The 15,048-nt window shown below is 35.7% G+C and overlaps 1 protein-coding gene and 1 pseudogene across 1 annotated transcript; one reads left to right on the top strand and one right to left on the bottom strand.

Annotated features, from left to right (window-relative positions):
* The first annotated feature begins 3,531 nt into the window (after nucleotides 1-3,531).
* Nucleotides 3,532-4,779, top strand: LOC132610019 (non-functional pseudokinase ZED1-like). The gene has a single exon (XM_060324273.1). It carries the CDS (start codon nucleotides 3,584-3,586, stop codon nucleotides 4,649-4,651), a length of 1,068 nt encoding a protein of 355 aa, XP_060180256.1. The 5' UTR covers nucleotides 3,532-3,583; the 3' UTR covers nucleotides 4,652-4,779.
* Nucleotides 4,780-9,690: 4,911 nt separating this feature from the next.
* Nucleotides 9,691-14,388, bottom strand: LOC132611542 (receptor-like protein Cf-9 homolog; annotated as a pseudogene).
* Nucleotides 14,389-15,048: the final 660 nt, after the last annotated feature.

The raw sequence follows: 15,048 nt of genomic DNA, 5'->3' as shown, positions 1-15,048 counted from the left end.
AATTTTGATCATAAAAAAGATTAGATATCCAAGATCGTTATTTTTGGATTGACACTGAATTCTTAACGGAACAGAACTATTTTGCAAATTATTAATAAATGAGCCCATATATGACTTGCTATGCAGTCCCACTTTTATGAAATGAAAAAAAGGAAAAGATACAGAAGAGTAGAATGAAGATGGGAAACTTACATAAATGACTACATTTTGGGGCTATTTTTTAGGTATAGTTACATTTTAGCTAATTACATTTTGCAGTTACAGCAGACGCGCGCTACAGTAGATTGTATTTGCGCGCTACAGTAGATTGTATTCAAAATTCGGCTGTGTCAGATTTTGGTGTATTCAATTTAAATTTCGCTGTATTCAAGTCAAATTTTGATGTATTCAAGTTAGATGTATTCAACTAAGTTGTATTTAAGTCAAATGTATTCAACTCAACCGTATTCAATTGTAGCTATTTTTACACTGTATTCACTTTATTATATTTAAAATTGATTGTATACAAAAAAATATTCTTCAAAATACAAGAAACAAAAATACACCCCAAACGCATTTTTGCACTAAAACTTAACGAATACACCCAAAAACTGAATACAAGAAATAAATCTCACTCTATTCATTTGTATACACTTCAAAATTCACTGTATCCATTTGTATACAAGAAATAAAATTAACGAATACACTCAAAACTGAATATAAGAAATAAAATTCCGGTCAGATTCCGGCCAGATCTAGTTGTTTCCATCCAGATCTAACCGATGTCACCATTGTCGTCATCAACACCGGATTGCATTCAAAAATAGAAAGCCACTTCCGGCCAGATCTGACTGTTTCCGTCTAGATCTGACCGGAATGTCTATTGTTCGCATCAGATACAACAACTATTAACGCCGGTCAGATCTGTACAACAACTCCATGAAAGTGCCATAAAAAAGAAACCTTTGTTAATGCTCCAATAGAGACCAACGGAAATACAACAAAAAACCGACCATAAAAACCATTAGAAACACCAAATAAACTGCCAGAAACAACCCCAAAACAGCCACCACATCTCCTCTCTCCAACCATCGTAAAACTCATGCTACTGCTCGGTACGAGGGCTCATTATAAAGTAGTTTTGCTGTGTTTGAAATGGTTTCTTGTTTTGAAATGTTAGTAAATGAAAAGTTACTACTTTAGTTTTAGTTTTGGGTAAGCAATTGAGTTTTGAATGTTGAAAAATTGAAATGTTTTAGTGCTCTGTTACTTTTGCTTAATTTATACCATTACAGTTAGAGAAAGAGAGGGAAGAGAAGATGGAGTGGCTGATGTGACGAAGGGATGGGCAGCGGTGATGGTGTGGTTGCTCCGATTCACCAGAGCCGGGGGAGGGAAGAGGGAAGAGGGGAGAGAAAGATATGGAAGGGTAGTGAGTAATGTGATGATGGATATGAAAGTGCAAGAGGGGGGCGGGGGGGTGGTGAATTGTAAATTTTTCGATCTGTTAGTCGACTAGGTTGAATCGGTAGTCGACTGTTTGCTCTGAGAATGCTAAAGTAAAGTACAGAAGATAAATGACACGGGTATTTTATACTGGTTCAGATTCAATGTGAATCCTAGTCCAATCCCCTTGGGTTGCAAGGGTGTTCTCTGCAGCTCTTTGTTTAAAGATTTGGTACAATGGAGGTTTGAATGGAGTTCCTACGTCTATACTCAAATCACTCTTAGTCTTTTTGATACAAAGCCTCACAAGCTATATTATAACTCTCCTTTCTTTTTTCTTACACTATAAATTACTCAGACATATAATGTTTATGAAAAGTAAAGCAGAGCACTATGGTAATGAGACTAAGCATACTGTTGTTTTTGTGAAGCAGCCCTTTTATGGCTGGTCAGGCTCTTCACGCAAAGAAATCAACCCAAGGGATTTGATCCTTGGAAAAAGGAATTAGTGATCCTATTTCCAAGAATAAGGCTGGAGCTGTTGCTTCTTTCCTTGTGTGATGAGGCCGCATTAATCAGTCATCAAGATCGTTACATGCCCAGAATATTCCTTCTTTAATGCGCAGATATTCTTTCCTTCCTTGAATTGATTTTGTACTGCTGGAGCGTATCTTGTCAGTCACCACAATATCTATAATATCGCAGTATCCAATTGTAGGGCTGAGAAGTTTTTCACCGAGTTCAACTTGTGTAAGCCCATCTCGTCTGATTTCACTTATGTAAGCCCATCTCGTCTGATTTCACTTATGTAAGCCCATCTCGTCTGATCAGTTCACTTGTCCTTGCAAGCTCCCCCTGAACAGTTGACTCTTGTAAGCCCATCGCGTTTGGGCTGCCTTGGGCTCTTTGGTTCCTTGTGCGATTCAGTTATTTTAGCTGCACAAATAAAATTGTCATCATAAAAACTTGACACTAACAGGATATTCTACTTTAAATACATATGTAGCTATTAATTGTATTTAACATATTACTTTTAGCTATAGGATGTATTTAATTTAAACTATAGCTAATAAATCTAAATATGTGCCAGAGTTAGTTATGCTATGTAGTTATCCTGAAGATCATAATATTGATCAATGAATAGTTGTTTCTGAGAAAACATCTTTAATATATATATATATATATATATATATATATACACTCACTCATATATATACACACACATATGAAACTGTAGGAATAGTAAATGTATACTTATAACTTTGGAGATTATAAATTCGACTAATCAAATAACTAATATTGCAGCGTCTGCAAGAATGTTGTTTACCCTATTACCCTTTTGAATTTATGGAGATTGTCTATGATATATTACTTATAAACATCCCTTTTTTTTTTTTAACTAATTCATCTTTAAACTCCAAGAAGGAATTTAGTCATGTATAACTTAGTTAAGGAAAAGATAAAAGTTAATCTGTTCGATAACTCCATTAACGCAATTAAAATGATACTTTTCGCAGAGTGTGTCAAGACTTTAAATGACAGATATAACAAAGCGGAGGAACTTCTTAAATACTCCTAAAAGGGAAGGATACGAGGGGAGGGATCTGTACTCTGCAAATGTAGAGCCAGAATTTTTAATTTATGAGTTTTAAATAATAATTTTTTTTTTACTTATTGTGTTCTGAAGAAACTATTTATACATATTAAATGAATGTTTAAAACAGTTGATGATATACTGAGACTTCTCTATAACAGTCATCTCCTACAATAATATTTTACTATAACGGTTAAGCTTTCCTTGAAATCGATTTTTCATGTTATGTAATATATATATATATATATTCTCTATAACAATCAAAAAATATCCAAAAAACAGCATCATTATAAAATATTTGTATTAGAGCCAAATAATTGAATTCTACTGAACCAATAACATTCTACTAACTATTAAAACACGTTTGGCAGAAGGAAAAGTTGAGACAACGTAAACATACGAACCAAGCCAAGTGGCTTCCTTCTTCCTTCCCAACAATTCAAACTAAACTTTCACACGGTTTCAATGTTTGACCAAATGGTCTCTTCCATACGAATACTTTCAATATCCCTCTACTAGTTGTCACATTTATTTTTTAATAACTTCTTCATTCTCTCCATCTCCATGAATAATATAGGGATAAAGCTTCCTTCTTTTCTTCAAAAAAAGGAAAACAAAAAAGAAGACAAAGAAAAATATCTAAATTATCTCACAAATGGAAGTTCACTACTAGAAGAACAACTTTCATTTTCAAAAAATGGCCACCAAAAACTACCCCTTAGAAGCTTCACTGCAGAAGAAATCATCAATTCAACAAATGGATTTCAAGAAAGTGTTGGCCCCTTCTTATACAAAGGTAATTTCAATGAGAAAAAAGTGCTAGTGAAAAAATACGAGAAAAAAGCTACAATGAAACGTAAGCATGACCATGTCATACGTGACATAGTAATTTCTAGTGAAATGAGTTACCACAAAAATGTACTCCAAATTATAGGCTATTGCTTAGAGTTTGAGAGGGTAGCTTTGGTTTATGAATATTCACAATTTGACTATCTCTTCAACTGTACTGAATTCTTGACATGGGAAAAAAGAGTTAAAATTGCTATAGATATTGCAAGTGTGATTCTTTATCTTCACACTGAATTTCCAAGATCAATTATTCATAGGAATTTAACCTCCAATAATGTGATTTTGGACCAAAATGGGGTTGTGAAATTGTACAATTTTGAATGTTGTATACCACTTCCAGTTGGTAAAGTACACGTACAAGATGAGTTAATAGGGACAATTGGTTACTTAGATCCTGAATATGTGTGGTCTAGTAATGTTACACTAAAATCAGATGTTTTTAGCTTTGGTCTGTTTATGCTTATGCTGTTGAGTGGGAAAGAAATTAAGGTAAATCATGAGGGAAAATATTATAGTGACGATTATGGTTTGATTTCTTTGGAGAATTATGCATCACTGTGTATTGAGAACAATAAGTTAGAGGATAATCTTATTGATTCCAAGATTTTGCAAGAGGAACAAAAGAAGTTGAAGGCATTTTTGAATTTGGCTTTGAGATGTGCTAAAAATGTTGGAGAAAATAGGCCAAATATGATTGATGTTGCTAGAGAGCTTCAAAGAATCAAGAAGGGTGAGTTGCAAGCATTGTTGCCTACAATGGAGTGTCTTATTGACTGGAATTGAAATATTGAAGCATAGATTGTTTTTAATTTCTATGTGAAGACTATTAATTCATTGATATGGGATAAACATTGTGAATATTTTGTATATTTGAGTTGTCGTGTTTTAATGGATATTGTAGATATAAATAATTAAATGCAATATTCTCTAGCTAAACCAGATTTATTCCATGTATGGGCTAAACAACATTCATGATTCATCACCAATGAAGCCTCGAGAAGAAATTGAAGTAACTTGATTCTGATTAGAATTAGAAACTTAATTTCTAATTACATAATGGAGATGCTTCAGGATTTAACTGGATTATTCATTTCAAGTAATCTGAGAGAGGAAGTCATTATGTGCTTTCTTCTCCCTTTATTTAACTCACTTGCAACCTTTCACCCAGAAATAAATAAGAAAACAGATATTTATTCTAATACACACATCAAGTGTCTTTCCAAAAAATCATAAGCAAAAGGGGCACAAATACTGACCTGCATGTAAGACTTCACCAAAGGAAAATTCAAGATATGAAGAAAATTAAATCAGATCGGTGAAAATGCCATCACTAAGAAATGAATGCAATAAAGAAGAAAGAAAGAGAATAAGTAAAACTCACCAGACATCACAAGTACAACAAAGATAAAAAATTACATACTCATCAACAAAAGAATTTTCAAAGTGAAAGATTGAAGTACCTAGAAAACAAAAGAAAGTTGAGATACTCACAGACAGAGATGCGTCTTCGAGTGAATGGGAGCATTGTGTATTCAGAAGTTGAGCAGACTGAATTACAGGAGAAAGATACACGTGTTGAGTTAGGCCCAACCCTATAGTACAATATGTATTGCTAGTTGTACAATCTTTGAGTGTTGTGCTCGTCCCACCAAACTGTGGCTTATAATATATAGAAATACCAAAGGTCAAGATAACCTCAATTATTTATTAACTGACTTTATGCTTGAACCCAATTACTCAACTAATAATTATAATGAGGATGAATTTTACCAGTTGAGGCCATGAACTCTGCTAATAATCTAACACTTTAAATAAATGAAAATAAATTTGGCTGAGTCTCAAAGGAAGAAAACAAGTGTCTTTATTCACAAGGTAACAAACACTTCAGAAAAATCACAAACTATGAAGATAAAGGCTTAAATTTGCATCACCAGCAACATATTAGACTTGAATCCTGCAATTTCAAAAATGAAGAATTAAAGTTAATTAAGAGCTTTAAGGATGAAGGAGGTAGAAAATACATTGATATATATACAATAATCTTTTGAAAGATAAATATCAAGTTGAATACCTGGAGGTTACACACTAATATCTTTTCTTGTGTTTTTTCATTGTAGTAATAATTTTGTATTCCAATTCCTCAATCATCCTCGAAAATCATGCTGGACTTTGAGTTGACAACATTATGTATATTACAGATAGTCCAATAATTAGACCACAACCGTAACCCATGAGAACCTCCTGCCAACTGATCATTGCTGAATGTCCTTCTCTCTGATCTAGCTCAACTGGAGTCGCTGTGTTATATCCCGTGTTTTCACACGTTTGGAAAAACTTGATATATATTGGATTTTTGAGATGTAAGGTCAAATTTGATATTTTGTTGAACATAGGAGTTATGCATGAAAGAATAGAGTCATGGAAGTGTGGGACAAGGCTAAGGGCAATTTTGGAATTTTGGAAATTAGTTTCGGGAATTACAAAATATGATTCACAAGCTATTGGGCTCAAAAATTGAATTGAAATTGAGGCCCAAAATAAGGACCATGGCCGGCCAACATGGCCATGATCCAAGCCCATTTACTTGGTCATGTGACCAAGTCTTGATATTAATTATACTAGAAGGTTCAAGACATTAGAAGCAAGAACAAGAGCAAGAAAATAGAGGGTTTCGGGTTTGCCTTGGAAAATTGGCTAGCAAGAATATTGCTCCAAAAAATTTTCTTTTGGTGAATTTCTATTAAGTTGAGGTCCCTTTTTAACTTGGTGTAGTTGCTTTGGAAGAAAGGAGCTTTGATTCTTCAAAGTGACCACTTGATCAAGCGAAGAAGACTAAGGTAAAAGGTGAGAATTTATCCCTAATCTTTGTGTTATTAAGTCTTGTTGTGTTGTAGTATATAGAAATGTGTTGATTGTGTGGAAAAATGGAAGTTTGCAAAGTGGGGTTGGAGTATGGTTTGTAGCCGTGGGCATGTATGTGTTGTGTGGTGTTAATGTGTTGAATTCATGTTATATTCTAGTTGTGATTGTGATGAAATGCATATGAGAATTGAAAGTTGGATGAATTTGGTTGATATTGATAAAATAGGCATGTTGGCCGTAGGGTGTGTTGGCTTGGGATAGAAATGAATTAAGTTGTTTAGTGTGTTAGTGTGTTATTGTGATGTTTGTAATGTAAATGAAGTTAGAATGATATAAGTTTGTATCGAATTGGAATGTAGAAACTTATGTCGTTTTAGTATGATTTTTCAACATTAAAGAAATGAAGTTGTTTGGTGGTTAATTGTGATGATCATTGATGAGTTTGGAAGTTGGAAGCATGTTATGAAGTTGTATGCCGAAGATTTGATGTTTTGCATAAGTTATGACTTTGACGGAAAGTTGTATATTATGTATATCGAGTGTATAACTTAAGGAAAACGATATGAGATGTTTCTAAAACTATATTGTGATGATTTTGATTGTTAATGAATGTGAAATCATTGATATTAGTTTGAAAGTTTGGGTTGGAATGAAGGATATGTCAACTTGTTAGAAAGATGACTAGTTGAAGGATATTGTGCCTTAATGGTTGTTTTTGATGTTGATGTTGTTGTTTGGGTTGTTGTTGATGGTTTCTAGCCGAGTTGAATTCTCGGGGGTGCTATATGTATAGGGGAAGTGCTGCCGAAATTTCGGTAGACAAAAATGCATTAAGCTAAAATTATGGCATCTCTAACCCACAATTGGTAAACTTGACCAATTGCAGATTTTTGACGAAACGGGAAGTGAGTTTGGAAAGGCGTGATGAGCTTGAAAGGTATGTAAAGCAACCCCAATTCTTCCCTTGGCATGCCCTTAGTGTGTTAGGGTCGGATCCGGGCCTCGAAAGACTTCTTGGCCCTCGGAATCCGCAAGAGAAATTCTCAGTTTTTCCTTCAGTAGAATTGAATCATTTTAGTACGCTTTTCATGAAATAATGCAACTTTGCTCTAAATTACTTGGAAAGTCATAGAATGTCTGTAGAACCTTTTTAGGTGACCCCATAAGCTTAGAGGGCACAATTTGAGCCCGCCGCCTTGTTTGTCCCGAGGCGGGCCCACTATTCCCGGTTTTGCCCTTAATGTACTAAAGCTTTCTTTTTAAGCGATTTTTGAATGAAACGTTTTGACTACCCTTTTTATTTCCTAACGAATATGGTTTTAAATATTCTATTAAGTCTAATAAATTATTTTGGCACTCGGAACGACTTCGGGAAGGCTATACTTCTGTGAATTAATATGATATCCGAAATGCATCTATTATGATCCCGTCCAACTCCATTGAATTTGTTTGTCTTTGATATGCTTCATCGAGTCTTTGAAAACAATTATGATATTTCTAAATTGCATTAGTCTCTCACTACTCCATTCGTGGATGCCCCAATGTTTCCCACACTGATCCCGGGCTAAGATATGTTGTCAAGCGTGATCCTCTGCATTGTTCGTCGTGCCCCGATGTGAGGGGGCAGGTATACGCGTACATGGGTCTGTGGAGTATGATGTGCCATGTCCGCTTATTCTGATCTGATCTGTATGGCCATTTTGATATGACATTTTATGTTACGGGGCCACGCCCCTTTTTCTGATTCCTCTGTGTGGTGGCACCAGCGTCGGGAGGGTGGCCACGTTCTGTCTGCCGAGTCCCTTGGCAGGGGCCGGATATGATATGACATATGTTTTTGTACACATTCTGTATGTTTTGGAAATATGCATTTGACACTCTGGATTTTCTACTTATTTTTCTGTAACCGTTATGATTTTACTTCTGTGATTCCGCTTTGCATATTCAGTACATATTTCGTACTGACCCCCTTTCTTCGGGGGCTGCGTTTTCATGCCGCGCAGGTACAGACGACAGGTTCGCTGATCCACCCGTTTAGGATCATACTCTGCTATTTTGGGGCGCTCTCTTCTTCAGAGCCCATCTTTTGGTACAGTCTGCCACTACTATCTGTATATGTGCATTATTCAGGGTATGACGGGGCCCTGTCCCGTCTTATGATTATGCTATGTTCTGTAGAGGTCTGTGGATGCATCTGTGTGGGTTCTGTACATATGTTTGGGATATTTTGTTCTATGACGGCCTTATCGGCTTCTACGTGCAAAGTCTGCAGTTCTGCTAAATTTTGTAGCGTCCACTAATCTAATTATTATACTATTTTGTTAATATGCTAATTTGGGGTATCGGGTACGTATAGGTGCCCAGCTTGGGCACTGGTCGCGGCCCACGGGGTTGGGTCATGACACGTTGCTTGTGGTACCCCCATCATCACCGGCGCAACCTTTTAAGAGTGGAAATCCACGTAACCCATCATTCCCTTGGTATGAATTATTCTCAAAGGTATCAAATTGTTTTCCTTTAGGAATGCATCCAACAAGATGATTGTAAGAGAGATATAAGACTTCAAGTGATGTGAGGGATGCAAGCTATTGCGGAATTTCTCCGCCAATTTTGTTAGATGAGAGATCCAGTGATTCAAGTGTAGATAGTTGTCGTAGTGATGCTGGTATATCTTTTCTTGTGTTTTTTCATTGTAGTATAATTTTGTATTCCAATTCCTCAATCATCCTCGAAAATCATGCTGGACTTTGAGTTGACAACATTAAGTATATTACAGATAGTCCAATAATTAGACCACAACCATAACCCATGAGAACCGCCTGCCAACTGATCATTGATGAATGTCCTTCTCTTTGATCTAGCTCAACTGGAGTTGTTGCTTGTGGTACCCCCATCATCACCGCCGTAACCATTTGAGAGTGGAAATCCACGTAACCCATCATTCCCTTGGTATGAATTATTCTCAAAGGTATCAAATTGTTTTCCTTTAGGGATGCATCCAACAAGATGATTGTAAGAGAGATATAAGACTTCAAGTGATGTGAGGGATGCAAGCTATTGCGGAATTTCTCCGCCAATTTTGTTAGATGAGAGATCCAGTGATTCAAGTATAGATAGTTGTCGTAGTGATGCTGGTATATGACCTTCCAAGCCATTGTGAGATAAGTTCAACGTACGAAGCCCAATGAGATCTCCAAAAATACTTGGAATATAACCTCCAAATCTCTTGTTAGAGAGATCTATAACTATGTTTGTTGTCAAAACACGAGGAAGTTCATGTCACGCCCCAAAACCCACCCTAGACGTGACCGGCATCCGACGTCATGAACAACATCGGAAGAACCTAAACAACACAATAATAATACTTGAACCCGCCAGGTTTAACATTCGCCTCTAATAGTTTATAAAATAAATGTAACATCAAGTTCCTATTTAATAGTCTTTCCTTATTAAATTAAACAAAGTTATAAGTAACTGCATATATCAGGATCACAATTGTGAAATAAGATCAACGAAAGTCTAATATAAGTAAATAGTTATAAACATGGCAACCGCCTATTAAGTCATACGATCTTTGACAATCTACCCACAATGCTGACCACTATCTATGGAGCTTCTAAGAGACACAACAATCATCTAACTTCGGGACGCAGTCCGGAAATCTAGAATAATAAATGAAACAGGAAGTGTCCCACGAACAAGGATGTGGGCTCACCAAATCAACAGCAGCAGCAAATTCTCCTAAGCGTCGAAAGTATCACGAACCTGCTCTTCTTCGTTACCTAACATACCATCAAAAACAACAATGGTATGCCTGAGTACTTTCGTACTCAGTGAATGCCTCGGGGACAAGAAGTATTATAAAAATAAAATATAATAATACATAAAGAAATCAGTTCTGAAAAGATAGTATAAAAACAGTCATTCCACTTTGTGATTCTTAATATCATTTGTTAAACAGTTTACAAAGCCATTAATCAATAAAAAAATAGGTATTCAGCATATGTACTTCAATAAGAATTATCAAAACCGATTACAAAGCCTTTTGTCAATTTATAACTTTCAATTATGCCTTGCAAATTGATCATGATTGTCAACAACAGTTTCATGAGACAATAAGAATATCACATATGCCAATACAGGCCCAAGAATCAATCATATCGCGCATAGCGCAACACACCGGAATATATAATTCTCGGTGGCTATCCTTCCTCCCGAATAGCTAGGCATAAATCACACCGGACTATGTAGTACGCGGTTGCTATCCTTCCTCCCTAATAGCTAGGCATAAATTACACCCCGGGTAGCGAACCCAGCGGTGGCTATCCTTCCTCCCGAATAGCTAGGCATGAATCACACCCCGGGTAGCGAACCCGGTAGTGGCCACTCTTCCTCCCGAATGGCTAGGCAATTACCACACTAGAATCCATAGTGGCTACCCTTCCTCCCGAGTAGCTAGGCCAAACACAACAATAAAGTTCATAGCATAGAAGCCGATTCATAATTTGTCTCAAAGTAGTCACACCATCAAATAGCATTAAAGCTCATTATGCCATTACGAAAATTCATAATATCATAAATAATCATGAAAAAACGTTTCCACTTCTTTAAACAAGATTACTTTGTCATAGTTCCTTTGTAAAATCATCAATACCAACAATTAACCATCATCACTAAGCATCTCTCATAGAGGAAAACATTCATAATACCTTATATATATATATATATATAGGGTTTGTTACAATCTAGGTTCAATGTGGACTCGTCCCTTCATGCACATTAACCATTAATCAAAGCATGTAATATATTTCAAGAATGTAAAACCAATTCATCATATCATTCAAAACATGATTTTATAAATAATCAATCTTTTAAGAGAGTTTGTAAAAGAGACATATGAATTATTTTTATATTAAAAAAGGATTTTATTTTTTAAAGAGACATACAAATCATCCTTATAGTCAAGAAAATGATTTTCAAAAGAGACATATATCCAAAATAAGGTTTTTAAAAGGGAGACATACCTAAATATGTTAAACAAAGTTTAAAAATTCATTTTCCTAATGAAGAACACCCAAACCCTATCTTGAATCACTTTAGGAAGAATTATACTGCAAACCCTAGGTTTTGATCACAAGAATCATGGTAAGAATCATGGGTTTGATGTTAGAATAGATTAGTAATGTTAAGGGTGTTCTTACCTTTGATTTGAAGACTTGTAGGGATGATTTTCGTCCCTAGGGTTTGGAAGGATGAAAAAAAAAATGGGAACAAAATAAGACCAAACCCATTTTAAACCCAATTTTCTGCCAGAAACGGAGAAAATACGGCCTACAAAGTATGTCCCGTACTTTGAAGTACGTCCCGTACTTGTAGCCCGTATTTAGGTTTCCAATACCAGTGAAGAACCGAAGAAGTACATCTAAAAGGACGTCCCATACTTTAAAGTATGGCCCGTACTTTCTGGGCGTACTTTGGGCGAATTCTCCAACTTTTTTGCTCTTCAGTAAAACGGACATAACTATTTGTACATAGCTTTTATCCAGCTGGGCGACCTACCGTTATAAAGCTATTTCAAAGATCTACAACTTTCATTAAGGAAGTTTTTTCCAATTCGCAATAAATTTTTATGAAAATCGCCCAGAAGACAGTCCTACCAAAACTTAGGCGAAGTTAAGAGCCCTTAAGAACTTCAATTATTGGTTTGACTTCAAAATGACCATCTTCCACCCGAATTCATCAAGAATGGATTCATATATATATATAATATCATCTTAACACTAGATTTTTACATATTCACACCTAACCCGAATTTACAGAGTGTTACAGTTCAAAATCCAATCCATGTGTTGTCACTATCAAAGAACTTGTGTAGTAATAAGCAGTTACATCTGCTACATACTCTCGGGTTCCACTGTTCTCATCAATTTTTTTGATAGCTCAGAAATTCTCAAAAAGGCTCACCGGTAATTCTCTACTAAATCCATTGGATGAGAGACCTATTTTTCGAATTTGAGCAAACAAGTTTTCAGCCCTTGAATATTTTATAAGGCCATGCAACTTATTTGATCTCAAACTTAAAATCTTCAAATCAAGTAGGGTTCCCAACCAATTTGGAAATGTGTCATTCAACTCATTGTTACCTAAATCAAGGAGTTCCAAACCCTTGCAATTGATCAAATATTGTGGCACTTTCCCCTGTAGCTTATTCCTATCCAATTTAATGATCCCGACTGTGTTTCCAATATTAATTGTACCACTTAGACTATTGTTGCTTAAATCCAAAAGCCAAAGCTCACTCATCTCACCCAAACATTGGCGGATTATTCCCTCCAAGTTATTACTTCCCAAATATAGCATTGCTAGTGTTTTCAGATTGCAGATAGTTGAATCAATCTGTCCACTAAGATTATTTTGAAAAAGAAGAAGATTAGATAGGCTCTGCTAGTTTAGGAGTGACTTTGGAATTGGACCTTCCAGCTGATTGTGTTTTAAAACAATTGTGCTCAAGGTTTTGGACTTGAAATCCTGAATTTTAGTGAAATTGTTATTGCTCAAGCCTAATTCACTTAGTGAAGGAAAGGAGAATATACAAGAAGGTATTAGACCAGTTAGGGAATTGGATGAAATAATTAAGGATCAAAGTTATGTCCAGCTTTGATTACAAGATAAGCACTCAATTTGGCCATTTAAGTTGTTTACGCTAAGTGATAAGTAGTCAATACTGGTGATATTCCATATAGGTTTAGGAAAGGGCCCTAAGAGATTGGAAGAATGCATGTCTAATGTTTGCAGTGAAGTTAGATAGCTAAATGATTCAGGTATCCTACCGGTAAAATTCACACCTCCAAGATATAATTCCATGAGAGATGCACTGCTATTCCATTTGGTTGTGGGAAGCCCAACAGTGAGCAGGGTATTGTGTGATAAAACAAGAGATTGCATGTTGGAAAGGTGGAAAACTCTTTCGGGCAATATACCAAATAACTATGTGTCCATAAGCCTTAGAGTTGTTAAAAAAGAAAAGAAATTTAGAGGAATGGTGGAAGCGATGTTCACAAAGCTAAGGTCAAGTCCTCTTTATTGGGTCAAGTTCTTAACGAGCAGTTCAGAATTGTGAGGTCCAATTCTAAGCCCATATGGGGAAATATTCCAGATACGAAGAACGCATAATTTTGAAAGATGAGAGATTTCAGAAGGTGAGAAGGGATTAGACCAGAAAAACCTGAATCCCCCAAATCAAGATGTGTCAAACTAGAAAACTCACCAAATTTTGGCGAAATGAGCGACCCGAAAAAATTATTAAAAGACAAATCAAGCCATTTGAGATTGGACAGTTGAAAGAGGCTACTATTGGAATGAAACTTGCCTTGAAGTTGGCTGCAAGTGAGGTTAAGCTCAATCACTTGTCCTGTCGTCTCCTCACAATAAACCCCATCCCATTCGCAGCAATCTGTGCTCTTGTTCCACGTAACTGTTTTTGGATGAGAAAATTCACAAAAATCAGAAGCATTGGGATTTATGGTAAACATGTGCTTGAATTGAAGAAGAGCAAGGGCTTGATCATTGGGGCATAAATGAGGTAAGGATGAAGAGGAAACAAGTTGACAAAGAAAGGCTATATATAGCAGAAACAACACAAGTATTCCATAACCCATTTTTGTTACTAAAAAGATCAAAATTGAGTTGGTAGAGAAGAAATAAAGAAATTTTTGCTCTGTTCATCTATTCAATAATACTGAGTTATATATAGCAGAAAGCAAAGAACATTTACTACTGTAGCTTTGGAGTAGTCAATACGAGGAAGGTTACCTAGTCATTTTCAGGTTTAAAATTTTGACTGGTTAGGATGAGAGTGTAAGTTGGGGTAAAGACATTGACTTACAGAATAACATGCTTTTCCTTTACTCTGCTTTCACTATACAATCAAGAATCTCAATCAAGTTCAGGGAAGGTTCCTAATATTTTTCATCAGCACACAGTATTATTGTAAGGTTCCATTTAAATCAAAGTAGAAACCGTCTATGATTCAAATACAATCCTAAACAAAGAAAATTGTGTGGAGAATTGAAACAAACAAAAATAAATAGAGAGATAAAAGAGAAGAGAGAACTTTATCATTTTCATCTTGATTTTACTCTCTGATCACCTTATTACTTGTTGATTAATGGGGTTTTCAGCTTGCTGGGTTAAGCTTTTATTTTGCTGCTTATGGTTAAAGTTTCCACCTGCTTTATTTGGGTCTGTTGACTTCGTCAAATATCGTTTCCAGCTTGTTACTTGTCTTTTAATTGCACGGTTTGCCCTTCAAATGGGCT

This window comes from Lycium barbarum, chromosome 9 (genome assembly GCF_019175385.1).
Source record: "Lycium barbarum isolate Lr01 chromosome 9, ASM1917538v2, whole genome shotgun sequence".
Lineage (NCBI taxonomy): Eukaryota > Viridiplantae > Streptophyta > Magnoliopsida > Solanales > Solanaceae > Lycium > Lycium barbarum.
The sequence above is the reverse complement of the archived record's forward strand: the minus strand, read 5'-3'. Positions and strand labels throughout refer to the sequence as shown.

Coding starts and splice junctions, on each gene's coding strand:
- LOC132610019 (XM_060324273.1), top strand. CDS start 3,584: ATGAATAATATAGGGATAAAGCTTCCTTCTTTTCTTCAAAAAAAGGAA.